At 39.9% G+C, this 22,802-nt stretch overlaps 1 protein-coding gene across 1 annotated transcript in view; it reads left to right on the top strand.

Moving 5' to 3' along the window:
• LOC104528524 (inactive phospholipase D5-like) overlaps window positions 1-22,570 on the top strand; it is a gene marked incomplete at its 3' end in the record, with an annotated part of 79,710 nt that extends 57,140 nt beyond the window's left edge. Inside the window, exon 4 of the mRNA XM_010172559.2 lies at window positions 22,443-22,570. Coding sequence (XP_010170861.1) covers window positions 22,443-22,570 — 128 coding nt within the window. The remainder of the gene's footprint in view (window positions 1-22,442) is intronic.
• Between the last annotated feature and the right edge of the window lie 232 nt (window positions 22,571-22,802).

Here is a 22,802-nt window from a genome sequence, read left to right as displayed (position 1 = left end):
TATGTATGCGGATATTATACATATATGTATATGACTCTCTTGTAAAAGATAGGTCTGCTTGTAGGCAAAATTTGGCTCAGTGTGTAAACAAACATGCTCTTTGTCCTCCTTGTGCTGTGACAGTAGCTTATTAATGCTTGATTTCAAGGTTATTGTTTTAGCCTTTTCTCAGCTGTGGTTCAGTCTACTAGATTGAAACATTTCTTGTAACCCTCCCACTCCTTGCACAGAATCATGTACTAGTCTTTGTTCCTCCGTAACATTTGAATAGCATTGTCTCCAATTAGAAGGTTGTTGTATCATTTCTTACGTGTACGGAATCTAAATCCCTTACTAATTACAATCTTATTTTAGCTGAAAGCGTCAGTGGTTTTTAAGACATGCTCATGGATTTCCTTTCTTCAATTTGCATTACTTCATTCCTTTTCTATTTGCTTATTTCCCTATACTCCCTTTTCATGAATCATTTTTCAGATATTTGCAAGGAATGTTTTTTGTTTTGTCAGTAGTGCCTAAGGCAGATATGAAAAGAGGAGTCTGTCCATGTCACAATGTGATTAAAAAAAAAAAAAATTAAAAATCAGCTAACTCAACTAATAGCTATTGAATATTAGCAATGAAATTGGAGAATAATAGAAAGTCATTGTACTAGGGCAGGATCTAATCACTAGATCTCATGTGCAGCTGTTACTCACTGAGCAGTTCGTGCACGTTTGCCCAGGATTACACTCTCTCTTAACCAGATACATTCAAAACAGATAAAAATAAAAGCTATATTATTGCAGGAGACAAAGAAATTAATAGAAAGTGGAGATCTAGAAGCTTTTTGTGCTTTTATTTGTGGCTTTAGGTTGAAAACACTAACAGGTAGCATTCCATGACAAACTAAATCAGTTTCAGTCTGGGCAGCTGTGTGATCCCAGCCTCCTCTTTGCCCTCCCCACCATATGTTGCCCCTGCCTTCTTTCTTGCACCAGTGATCAACAGTTCAGGGGGCTGATTTGGCTACAGACTGCTTTTTGGGGGCTGGCCTAATTGTCATTTGCATTAGATTTCTACATTACTCAGTGTATGATCTCACAGGCATAAAAGCTGGGTACAATACAGAGGTGGCTGGGGTTGGCAAGAGAGGTAGGACCACTGGAACCTGGTTTAGATAGGCTTAATGTGCCATGGCACCAGAAAGCTCAGAGTTCATGTAACGCATAGGGAGTTTTAGTGATTTTGGATTTTCCTGTACTTTTGTTTTAATGAAATTGTTGCACAATGGACAGCAATAATGAACATGATTTATATATCAGATGAAATGTGTTTAGTCCCATATTCTGTTTGCTTCTGTTGGCACACTTAAGGTGCTACATAGTTTTAGAGCTGTGATGCTTGTGGGAAATGAGTTCTTCTTAGCTTTGGCCACAGTCATGTTTCCTTTTTCTGCCTAGTTGTGGGGATATGAGAAGATGATGTAATATTTTTAATGTATTATAGAAGGACTAAAAAACGTGTCTTGTGTCATAGAAAAGATGGAGATCACTTAGGGACATCAGTCCAGTTTCTCCTTATGAAACAAGCTGTTAGGTAAGCACTTTTTTTAACCTAAACTGTTTGTGTACTGCAAACCCTAGAAATGTGGGGTTCACAATTTGGGAGAAACTAAAACTTTCCTCCAGAAAAGATAAAGCTATAGGAGTAAGAGAGGGCATTTCCTGATAAGTTTCTCTGGGCCTAAAACATGTTTGGGTTGTGAGGGACTTGGGTTTTTGTGAAAACCGTTGGTAGGGTAAACCACGATTACATTGATTTACATTCAAGCCAGAATATTTGTTTTCAGTAGAAAATGTTAGAGAAAATGTTCCACATATGGGGACAGTGGGCTGTGAGCAGATTATGAAAGACAATTTTATTAAGAAAGTAGACAAGTCCCTGTGAGGAGTGGCTTCATGAGTATTTGGCTCTGTGCATGTGAAAAATCTAGATTGGTTTCAAAGCTGGTTTTAATAGTTCCATAATAATTTGGAAGGAGAACTCAAACTTATGTGTTTAAGTACATTCATCTCAGAATAAGAATGAAAGAGGTTTTTTACAGTAAGAACAGTCATTCATTGGAACAACCTCTACAGGGGTGTGGTAGAGTCCCTGTTGCTAGAAGCTTTCAAGATGCAACTGGACAGGGTGCTAGATAATCTCATATAGTCTCCCTTTCCTATGAAAGGTTGGGCCAGATGATTTGAGGACCCTTCTAACCTGGGCTAGTTTATGATTCTAAGTAAGCCTTTAATTCCTCTTCCTAATATGTGAAGATAATGTTGAGAATCAATATAAAAATACTGCAAAGACTGAAAAGAAAATGCACTCCATTCATACAATGGGAAGCTGAAATCCTGAAGCTGGGTCTTAAAGAGATTTCTGTCTGTCCAGATGGCCAGTTTTTGTGCAATGTACCATAAAAATATTATTATCTGATGCATGCTTCATAGGAGTGTAAAGAGTGCTTAGAGAGCTGAAGTTCAGTTGAGGTTTTTATGCAAGGCAGTGGATGGAGCTGTAGCTCCATTGCTTTCTTGATCAGTCTTTCCTAGGCTGGATTCTCCAAGACTGCATGATAGAGAAGGGTGTTGAAGATGGGGTAAGCTCCTGCTCTTTTAAAATTCAGTAGTACCAAAAAGAGACAAATTTTTCACAGAATCACAGAATGGTAGGGGTTGGAAGGGACCTCTGGAGATCATCTACTCTAACCCCCCTGTCAAAGCAGGTTCACCTAGAGCAGGTTGCACAGGACTGTGTCCAGGCAGATTTTTAATATCTCCAGAGAAGGAGACTCCACAACCTCTGGGCAGTGCTCTGTCACTCTCAAGTTAAAGATTTTCCTCATCTTCAGATGGAACTTCCTGTGTTCCAGTTTGTGCCCATTGCCCCTTGTTCTGTCGCTGACCACCACTGAAGAGAGTCTGGCCCCATCTTCTTGACACCCACTCTTCAGATATTTATAAGCATTGACAAGGTCCCCTCTCTGTCTTCTCTTCTCCAGGCTAAACAGACACAGGTGCCCAGAACTGGACACAGTATTCCAGATGTGGCCTCACTAAGGCACAGTAGAGACAGAGGATAACTTCCCACAACCTGCTGGCCACACTCTTCTTTATGCACTTCAGGATACCATTGGCCTTCTTGGCCACAAGGGCACCTTGCTGGGTCATGGTTAACGTGCTGTCCACCAGGACTCCCAGGTCCTTCTCTGCAGGGCTGCTTTCCAGCAGGTCAAACCCCAACCTGTCCTAGTGCATCGGGTTATTCTTCCCTAGATGCAGAACTCTGCACTTACCTTTTGTTGAACTCTATTATGTTCCTTTCTGCCCAGGTCTCACTGAATGGCAGCACAGCCTTCCCCGGTATCAACTACTCCTCCCGGTTTTGTATTGTCAGCACTTGCTGAGGATACACTCTGATTTTTCCCTATGATTTTTCAGGAACAGGTAAGCAGGATCCTTTGAGAGGACCAGTAAACTAGAGTTGAGTCCTCCTGAAGGAAGCAAGTAATTTGGATCCAAGTTTCACAGAGCTAAGCAAAAGTGGATGAGAACAGAGGAGGAGAAATCTCTTCTTCCATTCCTTTCAAATTTTAAATGTTGACATTTTTCTAAAACTCTGCCAAAGCCATACCTTAAAATATGAGAGTGTTTAAAAGGCAGCTAATGAAAATAGTGCTGGCAAGGCCTTTGACATCCAATTTTTAAATTCATTTTATATTTTGATTTATTATCATTCAAACCTTATTCCTTTTTTTTATTATATATTCCTTAGTACCCTTAACAGAGTAGATGCACACTTTGAATCAGATTTTATTAGTTGCTGCTGGAGTGTGTGTTCTGATATTTTTCTCAACAACCTTCAGCCTGTGACAAGCAATCTTAAAGCCAGTTCCAAGATGAAAGATCTCATTATGGTCTTTACCTCTTAGAACCTGTGTAACAACTTTGACAGAGTTCTGCATAATGAGAAATACCGAGCAAAATTTCGAAAACTAGTTGCATTTCATCTTAACAGAAAGAAGCAGGTGCTAGTTTTGCACCAGACATTCAAGCATTTGAGTATCTACCTAATACGTAGGCAACACGAACATGCAAAAACTCCTGCTTGTTTGGGTTTTGGGCAAATACCTTTCTGTTCAGGCACCTAAACTCTCTTGCCTCAGTTTATGTTGCTAAGTGTGCACGCATCCACTGACGTCTTTATAGCAAGGAAATGTTCAGCATTGGTTTTATGCCTAAATCCCATGAGACCTCATATGCAATGGTTCTCACTTGTTTCAGTTGAGGAGCTAGATCCTGCAATGTAAAGTAAGCCCTGTCCAGCCTTCAAAATGTGTCTGAAAAGAGCAGGTGGGTAGCATTTTTGTTACATCTTAGACATGTGTATAGATACACAGAATGTATTTGACACCAAACATCTGCCTGAGTTGCAGAAGATTAGGTTAAAAATCCTGCTCTGTCTGAAGATTTCTAAGTTGTCAACTTGAAGTGCTGTCTACCTTACCAGGCACCTGACAGAAAGCAAATGTCTAAGCTGGTATTGAAAATCTTAAACTTCATAAAATAGTTTGCATCACAAAGAATTGAGAAGTGCAGAGGGTATTCTCTAGCGGTGCTCTCTTGGTCCCTCCTATTCATGCTCTATCAGTTTGCAGAAAATCTTCTAATCTCTGTCTGCATTTAAAGATGACTCTGTAGTAATCACATAGTCATTTGGAATTGAAGAAACTTGGTTCCCAGTCCCTGCTCTGCTTTTGCTCCTACTGCCACTTGATACATTTTGAAAGAAATGTTTTGCCCTTTTTTGTTAAAGATTTTCAGCTTCTGATTCTGGAACAGGATTGTGATACTTCAGTGGAGAATCGATCCTTCTGTGCAATTCCAAATGAGGGGCTGGGGTAAACAACATACCTTCCATTGGTGTTGCCTGCTACCTAGTTTAGATGTCTTTCAGCTCAAAAAAAAAAAAAAAAAGCAAACTGCTAATAGTAATTTTCATTATAGGTTCTATAGAAAACTATATCACAGAATCACAGAATGTTGGGGATTGGAAGGGACCTCGAAAGATCATCTAGTCCAATCCCCCTGCCAGAGCAGGAACCTAAATGAGATTACACAGGAAGGCATCCAGGCAGGTTTTGAATGTCTCCAGAGAAGGAGACTCCACAACCTCCCTGGGGAGCCTGTCCCAGTGCTCTGTCACCCTCACTGTAAAGAAGTTTCTTCTCAAGTTTAAGCGGAACCTCCTGTGTTCCAGCTTACACCCATTGCTCCTTTTCCTACCATTGGGCATCACGGGGAAGAGCCTGGCTCCATCATCGTGACATTCACCCTTTATATATTTATAAACATTAATGAGGTCACCCTTCAGTCTCCTCTTCTCCAAACTAAAGAGACCCAGCTCCCTCAGCCTTTCCTCATAAGGGAGATGCTCCACTCCCTTAATCATCTTGGTGGCTCTGCGCTGGACTCTCTCAAGCAGTTCCCTGTCCTTCTTGAACTGTGGGGCCCAGAACTGGACACAATATTCCAGATGCGGCCTCACCAGGGCAGAGTAGAGGGGGAGGAGAACCTCTCTTGACACCTAATCTGAGAATAAAACTTCCATTGGACATACAAGTATCCCCAAATTAGGCACTATAATAGATCACAATGTGAAACAGCTTGATTTCTCTTATAAGCCTGAAGCTCACCAACTGTAAGAAGATTTAGGCATGGCCTGTCTTACAGAGTTCTTTATCATGAGAGAATTAGTATGAGGCTGCCACATCCACAACCAATAGTGGGGGGCGGGGGGCGGGGAAATCCCTCACCATAATTTAAAATCTGAAACCAACCAGAGTTGTACTGGCTTGTTTTGCAAAGAGAGGGAAGAAGGTTCACTTAAGCCAAAAACTCCATGCCCACCAGAGCCAGATATCCAAGCAATAAATTAGAATTCTAAGCTCTACAGTGTCTGTGTTTGCAGACTTTACTTAGAAATGAATACTTTTGCTGAGAGGATTGGCTGTGTTCCCAGGGACAGTACTCTCCCATTGATAATGTATACTTCTGCATTATAAAATATCAATCACATGCTTTCCAATATCTGTAGCCATTGTTTCAAAGGCCCATAGTTAAGTAATACACATTTTTTTTCTTGATTAATTAAGACTAGATGTACTATAAGGCATTTTTAAGAGGCTAGGTTGTTCAGTAGAAACAATATCATAATTCTTCTGCTTTGAAATTTGTAATTGAAAAAGTCTCTCACGGTAGATTGATCAGTATTTTAGTATATAATTTCAGTTTGCAAATGTCCTTGCATTTGAGTTTGTTACTAATGTGTGTGTATTCATGGATTTCACAGAAATGGGCACTTTTGTATTTCATAAGTTCCAGCACAACTGAGTGCTGGTAATCCAGCCATTTTGTGAACAGCCAAATTGCTTTTGTCCAGTAGTGACTAGTCAGGTCTGACATAGCAGGTTCGTACCACAGGGGTAATCTCCAAATCTTGCTTGATAGTTTACATGCTGGAATGGATTCTTCCTGTGTGGCAGTAGTTGGTTTGAGTCACTGACACTTTTTAGCACAGAGGAACCAATAACGGATGGCATTAGCAGAAATTAGTTGTGACATTTTTAAAACATATGGCTAGCAGGCGAGTTCCTACCTACAGTTACTGGAAGAACTGGTAAGAGCTGCTAGGGCCATCTGAGCTCAGAAAACACTTGTTTGGTAACTGCGCTCCCTTCACAGAAATTTTGGCACCTCATGCTTTCTCTTGTATGCAAAAGCACTAATTCTGTCTCATCCTGAAAAGATATGAAAGTTAATGGGTCATACATGGGATTCCAAAGAAAGCAGGTTAATTTATTGTCAGTTAATTTTGTCTTGTCCATTTATGTGGTTCCCATGTTTCATATCCATCTGAAACCTGACTGTCTTCCTAGAACTGTGCCTTGGTCAGTCACAGCAGTATATTTTTCATTTCTGCGGTTTGCGAGCAGGCTTCAGCCTTCTCAGTAATAGTGAGTCTTTGGTCTCTCGCCTTGCTCAAGTTTTTTATGTCATCTGGACTGAAATGCAACTGCAAACCTGGGCAGCTCTGAAAAGACCATCATATGAAGTGACATGGCACAGACACTTAGATGTCTGTTTTTACATTCTTTTAGCTTCTTCACTGCTTAACTCAATCAATGTAACACTTCTGCTTCAAACCTGCAATTAAAGTAGCGTGTGCTCAAGGTTATATAAGAAGTTGTCAAAAGCATCTAAGAGCATTAATGAATGTCCAAACCAAGCTGACACTGTTTGACACCATTTGGTTTTCATATGGTGAACGCTTTGGGAAGGCTACTCAGCTGTGCCTATCCTTGGATTGTTGCAAACAGCACAGTTGTACCATAAAGTAAACCCACGTGGCCAAATCTTGCTGATTTATACAGCATTAGTTACCAAGCTTTATCTTTGCAACAATGAGTTGGCACTGTCATGCCAATACAGATCTTTCTGGTAATCTCATATATCAACTTCCAAATTAACCTTAGGGTTCTACAACACTTTGATGCATTATGAATTTTTACATAGCCTAATGGATGGAAAGTGAAATACGTTAAGCTTGTTCTAAAGTAATTAAACTGGAAGAAAAGTTCCCAGAATTATTTCTCTGTTACTCTCCGTCATTTCCATCTCTTATTGCACACCCTTATAGAGTGATTGTCTCTAATGCTTATGCTTAAGAACAGAGTGCATTCAACATATTTTCCTTCCTTTGGACAGAATATTAACTATATATAGTGTGCAAATATTAGAAATTACGTAGTGCAGAAATTGACAGTCACTTCAGTGACTCAGATCCCTGCTCTGATGCTTTTAATCTCAATAGTCATGTTTGCATAAAGTGATGGGAAAAATAACAGCACAGTTATAGGACCACATAATATCTATACTAAGCTTCAAAATCATGTCAAAAGAACATTATGATGGTTGCAATGTCAAGCTTTCAGAAATAATAGTTTGTAAGGAAAGGGTCAGAGAGGAACTTTTTTCAGCCATAAGACAATGGAAACAGACTGAAGGTCGGTCTTCTGCTTTGCTGGGGTCAGCAGAACTGCACGCTTACAGAAGGAGTATAACAAGTGGAGGATGATATTCCCCTTAGTCCTTTTAGCAATTTGTAGGTTAGGAACTGCCTTGTCATGGTGTTTTGCAATCTGTTGTGCTGTTTGCATTATTTTTTCCTTTAATTTATGCAATCACTTTTGAATCTGTTTGTATTTTTGTCATGCACAAAACACTATGCACAGTAGCAATGTGTTCTGCAGCTTCAGTGTCTATATTTCCTCAAAATCTTTTTGATTGCTTTCTTTCTCTCTTTTCTTTCCAATCTTTCCTTTTCTCACTTGGACACAAATCTATTTCTTGAAAGATACCATTTTAACTCTAGTGTTCTTCTTTAGCTTCTCTTTTAACTGTCCTTGTGTCATCTCTTGAGAGAGGGGTATTTGGTAATCATATACATTTATACTGAGTGTCTATTAAAATGCTTTCAAGTATTCCCAGAGAAAAGATTTTTCTCTTTGGCCTTTAATTTCTCTTAGCATACATCCTTATGTTATGAAGGTCTTCTTTCTGAAATTAAATGTTACCAGAATGGACTAGTGGGATGCAGGTGTTGTTACAAAGATAGTGAGCTGGAGTACAGTGTGGTCGTCCTTACAGGGGCTTTTTGATAGTTGCAGCTTGAATCAGTACTATGCATTGCTCAAAATAAATCAAGAGTAGTTTCTTAGCTTGTGCATTCTTTAACTGGTTCATGAAACAATCACTTATGGTATGTAAAAATATATTCTCTGTATCAACAGGTTTTCTGTGCCATCAAGCTGTTCACAGTTATGATACAGACTTTAGTTGAATATGACATAATTTTCTTCCCACTGGACCGTATCAACTTCAATGCACAGGGATACCTACGTTCATGTAAACATGTGTAGAATATTTTATTTCACTATCATTTTTGTTGTGTTGTGTCTTCTTTCGCTTACTCAACACTGTTCAAGACCTAATCTGGGGACAAACTTGTTCCTTTTTTCCCTGTAATATTAACAGAGTGCTTCATGAATATTCAAGAGTAAATGTTCATGATGCTCTCAGAAAAGCATAGGAATAGCTTAGTTCCCATTTTATAGATTAAGAAATAAGATACAGGTAAGACCCAAAACATAACTTATTTTTATGTCAGTTTGTGGCACACACAATCTGTTGGTTGTTTTGGGTTTTTTAAAGAGTATTTATCACTGTGTAGCACTCAATATATGTCAGTGCCGCTATGAGTAAGATTAAATCCCAAGGGCTCAAACTAAGCCCCCAGAAAATGAGATGTATGCCTGCCCTGCCCTCTCTCATGCAGAGCAGCTTTGTGGAACATCAGTTGTGGCATCCAAATATTAAGGGAAATCTGAAGCAACTTTAAATATGACACTTTTCTTTTTCTCTTGAATCCTAGCTTTATTTGCTCTGTTCATTTTATCTTTTGTAACACATGACAGAGAAGTCCTACAGCAACAGTCTTTATGCCAAGGACCTGATCCTCCCCCTACAGCAGTACTGTCTCCTGTGCTTCATACGACCCTGTTAAAATCTAGTACTGCTTTCAGTTTGCTCTTTCATTGTTTTCACGCAGGAGTTGCCTTCTTGCCTGTGTGTTCACCATGCTTCACGTCAGCATTTATCCATGTTCACCATCAAGTCGTCATCATTTCCACTTTACGTGCATTCTGTAGTGCAAATCTTTCTGCCTCTTGTCTTGCTACCCCACGCTCTCATTCCTCAGGCTTCCATGGGTGTGCATCCAGCTAGCTACTTCAGGCTTCTGAAGTCATGGCAGCATTTCCTCCTGCAGCTTAGAGTAAGTGCCTTGAAGGGATTGGCACCAAGTCCATGATGTGATTGTTAGAACTAGAAGTGCACATGCTGCCTTCTGGCCTTGCTTTCATAGGGAACCAAGTGTGCAGCTGCATCCAGTCCAGTTATGCTTCACAAGCAGTTGCTGATATTTACATTGGAGAAATGAGACAGTACTTGTGGCCTAGAGTCCTGATTTTTGACTGGGATAGAGCTAGTTTTCTTCTTAGTAGTTAGAATAGCACTGTGTTTTGGTTTCGGTATGGGATTGTCACTGAAGTCAAAAGACTTTGTGTTTTGCTAGTCTGCAGATATAAAAGACTGAGGAGTGAAATATTAAAATTAGTAACCCAAATTGGCATTTGGATGTGCCTATGGGATATTCCATATCACATAACATTACATTCAGTGTATTAATGAGGGTCTCTCGGGCTCTTGCTCTTCTGCGAATGGACCAGGCTTGATCAGTGGATGGTGAGCAATTGCACTGTGTGTCACTCATATATATATTTTATTATTACTATTATTGCCATTATTTTGTTATTACTATTATCATCATCGTTATTGTCAGTATTATTAAGTTTTATTTTATTTCAATTATTAAATTGTTCTTATCTCAACCTACGAGTCTCTTTACCCTTACTCCTCCAATTCTCTCCTGTGTTTTCTGGAGGGAGGAGAGTAAGTGAATGGCTGTTCATTGTTTTGCTGTTAGCCAAGTGAAACCACCACATCTAGTCCCTCTGGGACACTAACATCCTCCGTGATTTCAGTGTGGTGTCACTTCTATTGAATGTATATTGTGTGTGTCCTTCACCCAGCTAATAAGATAGAATCTGCGAAGTTGTAGCCTCCTTTTATTTTGCTTTCTACATTTCTAATAGGCTGTTTGGATGAAAGTCAATCTGTGTTAAAAAGCTGCTAACTGACAAACTATTGATTTGTATCCCCTGTGCATTTCCTCAAAGACAAAGCATTTTTTCCTCACCTGGTTTTTATTTTTCCTCGGTGCACTGTGTAGATTTTTCTGCTTTTGACATTGGAGCATGTCCCTTTGTCTCTTTTAAATGTCTCTATCTTAACGTATGAAGTATCTGTGTGACCAAACCAGAGTGCTGAAGCCCTCAAACATGCATCTGACGGGGTGGTCAGAACGATAGTAAATCAAGTGTGGGACTTCAATCTGCTACAGCAGAGCTGCAGCATCTAGTTTACATGTTTACTTTTATAAAAGAAGATACTGTAAAAGTGCCTTGTTCTTTTAAGAACCTCAGACCCATGATAAGAAAGAAAATCTGAGTTTCAGTTCTAGTTTGGACTAAGAAGGTAAGAAGAAATACCCAGAGTTCCAATCTGCAACAACCATCAGCAATCTTTGTCTACCTTTAGGTTGTGTATGAGTCAGTACCTGCAGGAGTTCTAGCACATGCTAAATAAAATATCATCAAGACCAAACTAGGCACCCCAAAACTGTGGTTAGCCTTAAAACTCCTAAGAAGAAATATTTTTTCCTTACCACAAATGTATTTGTAAAGGCTTGGAGAATATGTCATGCTGCTTAGGTAGTTAGAGAATAAAATATTTTCCTTAAGTAATTGGAGAGTTGGAGAGCAAATGAGTAACTGAATGAATCTATGTGACAAATGAAATAATGAATGAGTGGGCAAAGGCAAGAGTGAAATGGCGAACTGATGATGAAGAAGGAGAGAGTGAAGGAGAGGGAGAGAGAAAGGGGGAAATGTGGTGGGCAAAATGAACTAAAAGGCAGGAATGAATCAGATGAAAGAGCAGGGCAGAAACTAAAGACTGAGTAATTAATTTAGGAAAAGATCAGAAAAGAATGCTGGCAAAAGTCGAAATGTGTTCCTGGTCAGCTTGTGACAACATAGATGAAAGGAGAGAAAAATAATTGGAATTGAGATAGACTGATCTGGAAAAAATAAAAAAGTCAAAGGCGGACCTGGTAGGATAATAGGACAGGATCAAAGGAAACAAACAGGGAAAGGTGCTGAGAGACAAGTAAGAAGAAGTAATAAAAGGAAATGGCTGCGCCACTGGCAGACCCAGGTTAGCTCTGGCTGTGCCTCTGCTTTCCCTGTATTGCCATGGTCAGGTCATCTAGTGCTCTTGGCTTTTGGTAGCCTAGAGATAATACTCGGGTTGCTCAGAGAATCATCTAATGAAAGGGCAGAAAAAAACGGATTCTGTCATGAAGGTATTGTAAAAATACAAAGCAGTAGCTTAGGACCAAATAAAACTGCCCTCTGAGGAGGCATACTGCCTCCTCACCTCTTTGCCTGCCCTGCAGGATACTTTCTCGCCTTCCAGAATTGAGATTTCTCCTTTGACAGAACCCAAAGCAGAGCTACAGATGTCCGAGGATCATGTTTTGAGAATGATTGCACAAGTGTTGTTATTGTTAGTCAGCACATTTGGAAGTGACTGTTAACAATACCAATGGTTTTAAAATATATAAATATCAGAATGAAATCATGTTGTTAAGTTAAAAAGAAAGATAAGGGTAAATGCTGCATTTTTTGATATGTATTTAGCCTTGTTCATTCATAGAATGTTGTGATTCTAATTCCTCATGTGTCAAGATGAGAAAATGTCCCTGAATTCTTGAATGTTTCATCTAGGAAGTATATAAACAAATCTAGTGCTTCATAATACTAATCCCAGTAAAGAAAAGAGTCTTTGAAGGTGGGTGGGATAAGCAGTGTGTGAGTTTACTAATCTCTCTATTATGTTTAGAATTGCTTTCTTTTACAGTAAAAACCATATGCAATTATAATTAGGCAAAGAAAGAAAGCCACAATCCAGCTTTAGTAACGCTTTTACTTATAGTATTACAGTCTTCCTTTAAGCAGTAATATGCTTTGTCGCCTGAATCAACTAAGAAAATTACTTTTCCCAATCTCTGAAGCAATTACTTTTATAGCTTCATCTAGTAAATGAGCTGCCTACTCTCCAATAATGAAGGGCAAAAAAAGATGTGGGATTTTTTTTTAAACCATTCTATCAAACTTTGATGTACACTAGTTATCTTACAGACTCTACTGAATCATCAGACTCACAAAACAGATTTATACTTGGAAAATGCTATTTAGAGGAAAGCTGAGTTCTGCTAAGGGGAAAGAATTGAACTGATCATCAGTGCTCTCATTATTCAAAGTTTTATTCAAAATAATCTATGACTATTGATATGAAATACTTTAAATAGCTTGGAAAGAAGTAAAAATTTGATTGAAAAATACTGATGTCAGAGTCAAGTCAGTGCAAAATGTAAGGATCTCTCATATTTGCTGCATCAGGAAACAAAACTGTTAAAGGAGGCATGAAACTTTTGCTACTTTCAATGAAATTATTAGAGGGTAAGGAAAAGCTGTTTGAATCTTTTTAAGTTACAATAGATTCTTCTGCCCAGACGCAATTTAATTTTTTTTTTTTTTTTTTGAAAGATAGTCTGAAATGGGAGTCCTAAAGTTTGTCCCAAACAGTAAGGATTTCTACAGCAGATATAGTACAGAAATCACTGACTTCAGAGACCAAATCCAGGTGGGAAAGTGTTACAAGTGTCTGCTTTCCTGACTTGTTCCATATAATGAACTGTAGTGTTGACTGCTTACATTTGTGGGGTACTTGTTTATCAAGTATCTACTTGGTGGCAGCATGTGTCTTCCAAGGACGTGATGGCATGGATGTGTCTTTGTTTAGAATAGACGTTTTCTAGTGGAAAATGTAAAATGTGAAATTCTCAATAACAATTAAAAATCTTAAATAAAAAGTCAAGTACACACCACATATTTTAAGAAAAAGTGAGGAGGAAAAAACTACTACGGTGCAAATAATAAAAACCCATGGGGTAACAAAGTTAATTTAATTTTAAAATTAATGTTGTTATATATTCTGCATTAGAAAAAGATATATCAGGCTTCAAATCCTGTTTCTAAACACTGGAGGTTTTTAACGTGGGCTGCACTGCATTTTGTGGTTTTCCTTATGGAATCTCAGTGCTTTGTGGATTTGTGGAAGCACTGTTATCCTGTGGGTGAAAATGAGAAAGCCATCCTTGGAAAGACCAGAGGTCTGTAGTCATATGAATTTCTTCCTTGTTTGCAAATTTGTCTAAAATTCTGTGCATAGGTTAATTAAACATACACACATGATTAATCAGCTGAGCTATGTGCTATTAATAGGGAAGCTCAGGTAGAGTGTGCCTGTGCTGTATGCATTCTGTGGGTAAAGAGGAGACCTCTTATCTCTATATGCTGTTGTATTTGTCATGGCTTGCCCACCTTGCATTAAGATGGACCTTGGGCTTTTTGTAAGCAAATCAAATTATGTTTAGCTGGGTGGGTAAGTATTACAAAGAAATGTAATTAGACCTCTCTTTTGCATCTCCTGTGACATGGGGTGATTAGATGTCTGTCTTTTCTGCTGAGTAAATCAAAAGGGTCCAGAAGGCAGTGCAGAATGCATTCACATGGGTGACAGCCATAACACTAACTCTGTGTACAGCAGGATACTTAGCTGAGAAATCAGTATTTTGATTACTTGGACTAGCAACAAAGGCCAACATTTGACATCTTTGAAGACACTGTAAGGGCATATTTAGATAAACATTATCTTGGGAACTAACTAGCTCCCAAGATGTCATTGAAGTTAAACAAGCAATTGAAATAAATTAATTCTGACCTTTCCTTTGTTCTCAACAATCTGTCATCTGGCATCCAGTGAGCAAACTTTGCACACATGAGGATCCCCTGACGGGTGCTCTCTGAATTTTCTGTGCCACTGTGGACCCCCGTGTGAGTGCATGAGAAATGTCATCTCAAGCAAATGCCAGCATTGCTCTCCTATCTGGGTTATACAAGATAAAAGGCAAATAGGTACTGGGGCTTGCCACCTTGAATTTCTGAGAGGCCGGATTTTGAGAGGAACAGAGGCTGTGGTGGCATGGAGGTACCTTTAAAGGGCAGCACTGGCATAAGCGGTTCCTGCGTCTTGTTGCACCCAGCCACAAGCCACTTGTTCCCACACTTGCCCTTGTGCCTTCAGTTGTGCTGGAAAAAATTGTTTAAAGCTACGTGGTGAGCTGGACTAGTGAATTGTTCTTTGGGTTTCGTAATGCTGGTTTCTCACTATTTCTTTTTCTTCCTGCTCTCTCCTGTCCCCACACTCAGCTCTTGGCTTCCTCAGCTGTGTGGATAGAGCAGTTTCTGGGGCTGTACTGGCTCAGATAAACTATTTTAATCCACTGAACGGCTAAAAAACAAAACAAAAAAACCACTGGTGAATGTAGAGGATATTTGTTCTCCCTAATTGTGCAGGACAGAGCCTGACAGCCTGTTACAGACTGCTGGGGAGGGAAGGGCACCAGCCGAGAAGCTGGCTCAGTGCCTGAAGGGGGCTGGGAAGTCAGCCGGCAGTGATGGAGACCTCTCTTCTCACACCCGCAACTCCATGGGGAGATCCTTGACTGCAGCCCATCTGCTCAGGGAAGCTCTCTCATATCAGCCTTTCCTTCAAGCTCCGGCCAGGCGTGGACATGTGAGCCGACTGGGGAGTGTGCCAGTGGAGATGAGCTGTGGCAGGACACAGAGGGCAGAGAGAGTTTTCTGCGTGTTTTCCGTGAACAACCAACGCTGCAGCCCTGAGTGCATGAGCCTGTCTGATGCAATTGCAGTGGCTGCTGCAGGCATCCATGTGTCTCCAAGACAGACTAGGGGGGCCCATGGAGTTCAAGTCAAAGATTCCTCTCCTGTGCACTGATTTCCTCAAAATTATCTTTGTATCAGTGACCTCAGATGGGTAAAATAAAGCAGTAAGCATTACAGTAATTTTTCATTAAAATATCTGCATCAGAAACAACCTCATTTTGCTACAGGCAGCATTAACTTTGGGGACTGGTATTGTTTTGAGAAGCTGCATATGCACATAGTTTCTGGCTGATTGTACATTGGGAGTGAGTGGGAATTTCATTCAGAAAGATGATGTTTGTCATGCAGGTAGTTTGAGTGCTACAGTGTTAGGCAGGCCAAGGTAGTGTGAACAGAAGTTGTATTGGGGTGGCTTTCTGGAGATCGCTTGGGCTCATACTAGAACATAATATCTTTCTATGATTTCATATTTCATCTGTGTGTGTGGCAGTTGTATTGTGGAGCTGCTGAAGAAAAGGGAGCAAGATATTTATTGTACACTTTGGTGTTTTTTTTTTAAATTACTATGGACTTGTACTGATGAAGAGCGCAGAATTCAGTCCTGGTAGTTTTTAAAAAGGGGAGGGTGTGTGTGTGAGGAGCAGAGGGCAATGTAAACAAAACATCTGATTCAAAGTTAAGGTATTACTATCAGAGATTTCCCTAAAAGTCCTTGAGTGTTCTCTCTTTAAAATAAGACTGAATCATTAATCCTTCTGAGGCCTGGCAGACTTTTAAATTGCATTTCAAATCTAATATTCCATACAGAACACAGAAATAGTAAATAGTCTAGTTTGTCTTTTAATCATTCAGAGATGTAGTAAAAATAACTTTGTTTTCAAGTTGTGCATTCCTCTGCTTTTGTACTCGTCCTCCTCTGAGTGCCAGCAGGTCATGCTAATGGGGCTTCTGGAACAACTCCAGACTTTTTGCAATCAGTTGAGAAAAGAGCATGAAAATTCCTGGGGAGATGATCCTCTGCATGGGTCACTGGTGCCTGCCCAGTGTGAGACAACTACTCTGCCACTTGTGAACAGGGTGTGGAAAACTCTGAATTTTTGTCTCAGTGGAATAAAAATTATTTTTATTCATGAGTATACTTTGTTCTAAGGCTTGTAATTGAAAGCAAATAAATAAAATGAAAGCGTCTTGCAAAATGCAGGGAAGGAGACCTTCACTTTATGTATCTATATGTGTGCACATCCATATCCTAGTGAGCAAATTGTATTTTAAAAAGTAAGTTTGGGACCTAGGGGTAATAAAGGATCTTTTGTTCATCTTTCTGAGTTAACGCATGATGATTAACTGTATCTATACTGATCTGAAAACTCAGTTTATCTGAAAGGTTACAGCAGGTCTATGGCATAATGGTAATGCCACATGTGCTGCCTCCCACCCCTGTGGTAGCCTCCCAGAGAGGCCGTGCAAGATGCTGTGCAGGCTGCTTGAGCACCAGCTGTGTACAAGTGTGCATGTGCTTGTGAGCTCTAGGGTTCATGGTGTGGACTGGTTAAGTCTGCTCTTGATTCTGGCTCAAGGCCACCCTGCAAAAGGTATAGATCAAAATGTGTATCTTTGTGTGCCAAGTGACTGTCAGCAGTGGAGTGAAACAAAGAGGCCACAGCTCACATTCTCAGACTCCTTTTTAAAGGTCTCATTACCCTGAGTATTTGCTTGGGAATACACCAAGTTAGGAGAGGGAAAAGAACAGTGCTGTGAGCAAAGGTTATGGACATGAGAGTGAAGGTACAGCAAGAATGGGGTAAGCAGAGGAGGGCAGCTGTTCATACTGTGGCCAGCTTGGTGGTAACATGGGGAATGGTGGCTGAAAAGTGCGCAGTGGACTGGATGTGGTGCAAGATCATTTGTCAGTTTCAGACTGCAAATTTATGTTAGTAGGTTGAGAGAGGTTCCCCTCCCCCTCTACTCTGCCCTGGTGAGGCCGCATCTGGAATATTATGTCCAGTTCTGGGCCCCACAGTTCAAGAAGGACAGGGAACTGCTTGAGAGAGTCCAGCGCAGAGCCACCAAGATGATTAAGGGAGTGGAGCATCTCCCTTATGAGGAAAGGCTGAGGGAGCTGGGTCTCTTTAGTTTGGAGAAGAGGAGACTGAAGGGTGACCTCATTAATGTTTATAAATATATAAAGGGTGAGTGTCATGAGGATGGAGCTAGACTTTTCTCAGTGACAACCAATGATAGGACAAGGGGCAGTGGGTGTAAGCTGGAACACAGGAGGTTCCACTTAAACTTGAGAAGAAACTTCTTTACAGTGAGGGCGACAGAGCACTGGGACAGGCTGCCCAGGGAGGTTGTGGAGTCTCCTTCTCTGGAGACATTCAAAACCTGCCTGGACGCCTTCCTGTGTAATCTCATCTAGGTGTTCCTGCTCCAGCAGGGGGATTGGACTAGATGATCTTTCGAGGTCCCTTCCAATCCCTAACATTCTGTGATTCTGTGATCTGTAAGCAGTGTCGCCTTCACTGGCCAAACGCATTTCATATACTAGTGCTTCCTCGAATCCTGCTGTCCCTTCTCCTTTGCAATCCCTCTACAACCTTCCCACTCGCCCATCCTGCCAACATCTCTACGTAGCTCCTGCTGCCCCAATGTGCTCCACCTTCCATCACTTGCTGTGCCTCTGCAGCCTGCACTTGACAAGCTCTGTTTTCCCAAAATGGGAAAGGAGAGGCATAGAAAAGCCCCTGTTCATCTCTTCCACCTTTACAACCCTCCCGTTCATAGCAGCACCCAGCCTGGTTCCATGACCCTTTCTCCTGGTGCTCTGCACAATGCGTGGTCCCAACACATGCCATTAGATCATGCATCTCCACTTCTCTACACCCTCTTTTCTGCTGCAGCACTGTTTCCTACTGCCAGGGCTAATGAGCTCAGGGCTCTTGCTGCTTTTCTCATCCTTACTCTGCCTGTTGTGAATCACCCATCACTGTTGCTGCAACTTCCCATATACCTCTGTCTGGCTCTCCTCTCAATCCTTAGGTCATTCCCATTTCCCCCTTTTTTTTTTTTTTTTTTCCTCTCACTGGTTTTAAAAACATTATAGTGAAAGTAAGAAAGTTGTGAAGACAGAAGGCCAATTTTAGCCGTGGTATAAGCAAATGCAGCTTCTGTTTCTTGGGCGTTATGTTTGCTAACTCCAGAGTGAGTTTAGCCTGTAACTGGCGCTGTTGAAAACTGTTGCAGGCAGAATTTGCATGTTTGCTTTCAAGGCAGCTGTGATAATAGCAGCCTAAACAGTTGCTCTTTCTGGGTCTTCTTTACAAAAAAGGTTTACATATCTACCAGAGAGGTGATTTGATTCAGTGGTGTTGCCTCTGCACCAGGACAACCTGGTAATACCCTAGATTCCTCGCAGGCGTTGGATCCAAAGCCTTCTGGTGCACCTTCTCCAGACTGTTGCATAAACATGGATCTGAAGGACGAGTGGCAACCCGGTGAGCCCCAGCCTCCTGCAGTCTCCCATAAAGAAGTCGACAGTTTTTGTAGATGCCTGGTGAGCAGCAGTAAAATCCGCAGCTAGCATATGCTGCAACACAGCTACGCCAAGATGTGCTTCTTGATGACACATGGTTTTTCATAATTGAGGGTGTATGTGTAAAGTCTCCTGCTAACTGCTTAGAGTGTTTTGACTCAAGTGTATTGAAAAGGTCCTAGCCTGAAGCTCCTGTTCTTGAAGTCAAGCTTGTCCTGTGGCCTTTATGACATTTTTAGTGGAATTATCTTGGTGGACATCTTTAGCTGCCTGGGAGCAGGCAGCTAGACCAAACAAGAGGCTAGAAATCGTAAATGTCACTTGCTTGTGCCATCCTTTTGCTTTGGGATTACTTTGGGAATGGGATTTCTTTTGATAATGGATAAAAATCAGTCTTTTTGCAATACTACTATGTTTTCTCTTTTCTTTCTCCGTTATGAGACAAAGCAAGAGGCTGAGCATAAGTCTGGTACCTCCCAGTGTCTGTGTTCCCATCACATGGAGAAGGTCCAGGCTCTCAAGGGCAGGGTCCCATCTCTGTATCCCAGAGTGCATCAGTCATCTCCCTTTTACAGAGTGAAAAACGTCCCTGCCTAGATGAAAAAGCACTCAGAGAAGTATCTGTTATTTAAAGCATGCTTTGATCCCTACAGTCGTCTTTTTTTCTTTTTTCTTGTGGAAAGAGGGCAATCTAGCCCAACCTTTAGAATGCACAATTTTATGGGATAGGCAAATCTACTTGAGTTTTAAGTGACAGCACTGGTTTTCTCCAAGATCTCACCCTGCAGTTTAATCTTCAGTGAAACAAAATTGTTAGATTTACTTTTTAAGAATCTGGCATCTATATGGGCAATCAAGCCTACAAATTGTGCCTTCTGATTGAACTCAGTAGACCCATAGCTTTGTGTAATTGAGGCTGTAGCATGATAAAGGGTTCTGTTATGGCTTCACATATTGATCAATCCAATTTAATTTCCTCATGGGACCTGGACCACACTAGGGATGATGGATTGTGTTGAAGGCCTGATAAGCCTATTTTAACAAAACATCTCAAGGGCTTCTAGAACAGAGGCAATTATCAATACTGATGCATGTTTCCTTTCATCAAAAGTTAAGGGCTCATTAATAGGCTGCACAGCAGCTGCTGCTTGCAACACATGACTTTGTTTTAATTAACTTGGAGATACTGTTTCCTCAGCTTTATGAGTTGGCTTTTTCCAGAAGGAAAAGAAATTGGGTTCCAGGTTTTGATTTTAATGGTATGTGTGATAGTAATATCTCCTGCACTACTTATATTCACTATTTTGGTAATTAAAGCCTAGATTATATTTTAGAGTGATGATAGTCCCATCCCACTGCTTACGCCTATGTCTAAACTGCCAAAAAATGCTTACAACTTTTGAATTTTGTGTTAACTTACTGACTATGTTATTTTTAATGTTAATAATACTGGTTAAATAGTCTCTTCTTGTAACTTTGGCAATCAGCGTTTTTGTTCGGCACTGGATGTTTAAAAAATGGTTTTAAACTGTGTTTATTTTAGGCTTTCAGTTATGAGAAGGAAGCTCATTGTTGCTTCCAACTGTTTTACCTTTCTCACACAAAAATCCTAATATTTCATTTATGACCTATTTGATGTAGGGGTATTGTGGGTGTTAAATTCATACTGCTATTTAAGGCTGCAAATTGGATGTAAGGAAGGAAAACACGATCCAGGTAAACTGTTATATTAAACTTGAGTTTAAACACAGTTTTCAGATAAGCAGCTAGGATTTTAGAATATAGAATATATATTATAGAATTGTTTTTCTTAGCTAATAGGAGGAGTTGCTTTTGGTTTTTTATTAATCAGAAAACAATTTAAACCATTTAACACCTGCTATAGTGTTTTCTGATTTTTTTTTCATTTCACACACATTGTCTCATTAATTAGCACAGTTCTGCTCATTAATGCATGAATTGAAAGTCAGCAGCAACGTGTTCCAAAGAATATTAGAAAATACCTTTGTTTCTAAGCATAGCTGAATGTGGATGAGTGATACCTAGAAAAAAATTGAAAGGTAACGGAGTTGTACAATGAACTAAATTCTGTCACTTGCTCAAAATCCTATGTTGTATGTTTGGTGCTTCATGAAAAGTGTCACCTTACCTGATTTTTCTTCTTTGCTTGATGTCTGAACTTCTAGAATCATTCATTAAAGTAAGAATTACAGTTTTCATAAATATGTAGCACTGGTAACTTTTGCTTAAAATTGCAAGTAAAGCATTTTTTAGAAGATCACAAATAGGAAGTTAGATTAAAAGAAATATATTTTAGTTCTCTAGGTATCTTAGAATTCTTTTGAAGTTGTGACTCATATCCAACCATTCCTGGAATTCATGGTACTGAAGAGCCCATGAATGTTTAATGGAAGATGGCTGATAGCATTACTGCCCTCCAAGCTACTGTTTGCTCTCACTTCTCTTACCCAGTTACTACCATGACTAAAATGTGAAGATAAGTGGGTTACTTCAAATTACCTTCAGCAATGATTAATTCAGATTCATTACCTAATTTTACAAACACTGGATCACTTGAAGAACAATAATAGCATGAGTATTCCCTTAAACTCACCTAATATTAAGCAAATTTTGAATTTAGTTCTGCAAATATACTGATGGGGCCAATTCAGACATTCCTACTGATGTGTTGGAGCCAACGTGCTTTTACCCAATAAGCAGCTCCTTTCATTTCAGTGGCCTATAATCCTTATTAAGACTGTGCAATTCAGAGCGGTAGGTTGTATGTCACAGATTAGCAGGTTTAAGAGTGGTTTCAGCATACTTTTGGCCTTTGCTTACTTCCTCACTCCTTAATTCTCCACCCATGTTCTTCTTGTCAGGGTCTGTTGCACACAACAGCCCACTGTACGCTACCTGCTCAAACCATTGCACAGGAACAGAGTCTGCTTTCCAGGAAGGGTTTGTAATTGGGTTCATATTTTAAAGGTCATTACTATAATATGTAGCAGGTTTGAATTACAAAATAAACTGGGTTTAGGAACATACAGTGCTGGAAAAAAATAGCAATTATTTTGTTCTAAAATGGAAGAAAATTAAGTAAACAGTATAATGCATGGGAATGTTCCCTATACCTGCTTTTAATTAAGGTCTTAAACAGTGGGACAGTAACACTGTTCATCATTGATTTTAAACCTTAATGGTACGTTTAATTACATCCCTCACTAGTTTTGGAAGCTGAGACCCTGAAATGTGAAGTTGTTTCTCTTTTTAATAATGTAAATTGTGTTATTTTAAACAACACTATTTATTATTTTATCCTTAAATCTCTAGGTGCTGAAGTGTTGTATATGAACATGTCAGCATATAATGAAGGTCGGCTTCAGTCATCTTTCTGGATTGTTGATAAACAACACGTGTACATCGGCAGTGCCAGCCTAGACTGGAGATCGCTGGGACAGGTAATTTAATTGAAAAAGTAATCCTATACACTTTGAAGTTATGATGAAGAAAAAAAGTAATGTTTTGAGGCCAGCAAGTGAAGATGGATAGCTTTCTTTTTTTCTGATAGTTTGCTGGCAGAAATGGCAGCATTAAAAACTGTGCTGCCGTGGTTTTGATGACTCTTCTGTGCTGGCAAAAGTATATTACTATAAATTTTACTTCTTTGCATTGGAATCTCTATCCTCAGCA

The sequence above is a fragment of the Antrostomus carolinensis genome, unplaced genomic scaffold, assembly GCF_000700745.2.
Source record: "Antrostomus carolinensis isolate BGI_N321 unplaced genomic scaffold, ASM70074v2 scaffold1690, whole genome shotgun sequence".
Lineage (NCBI taxonomy): Eukaryota > Metazoa > Chordata > Aves > Caprimulgiformes > Caprimulgidae > Antrostomus > Antrostomus carolinensis.
This window is presented reverse-complemented; position numbering and strand designations above follow the sequence as displayed.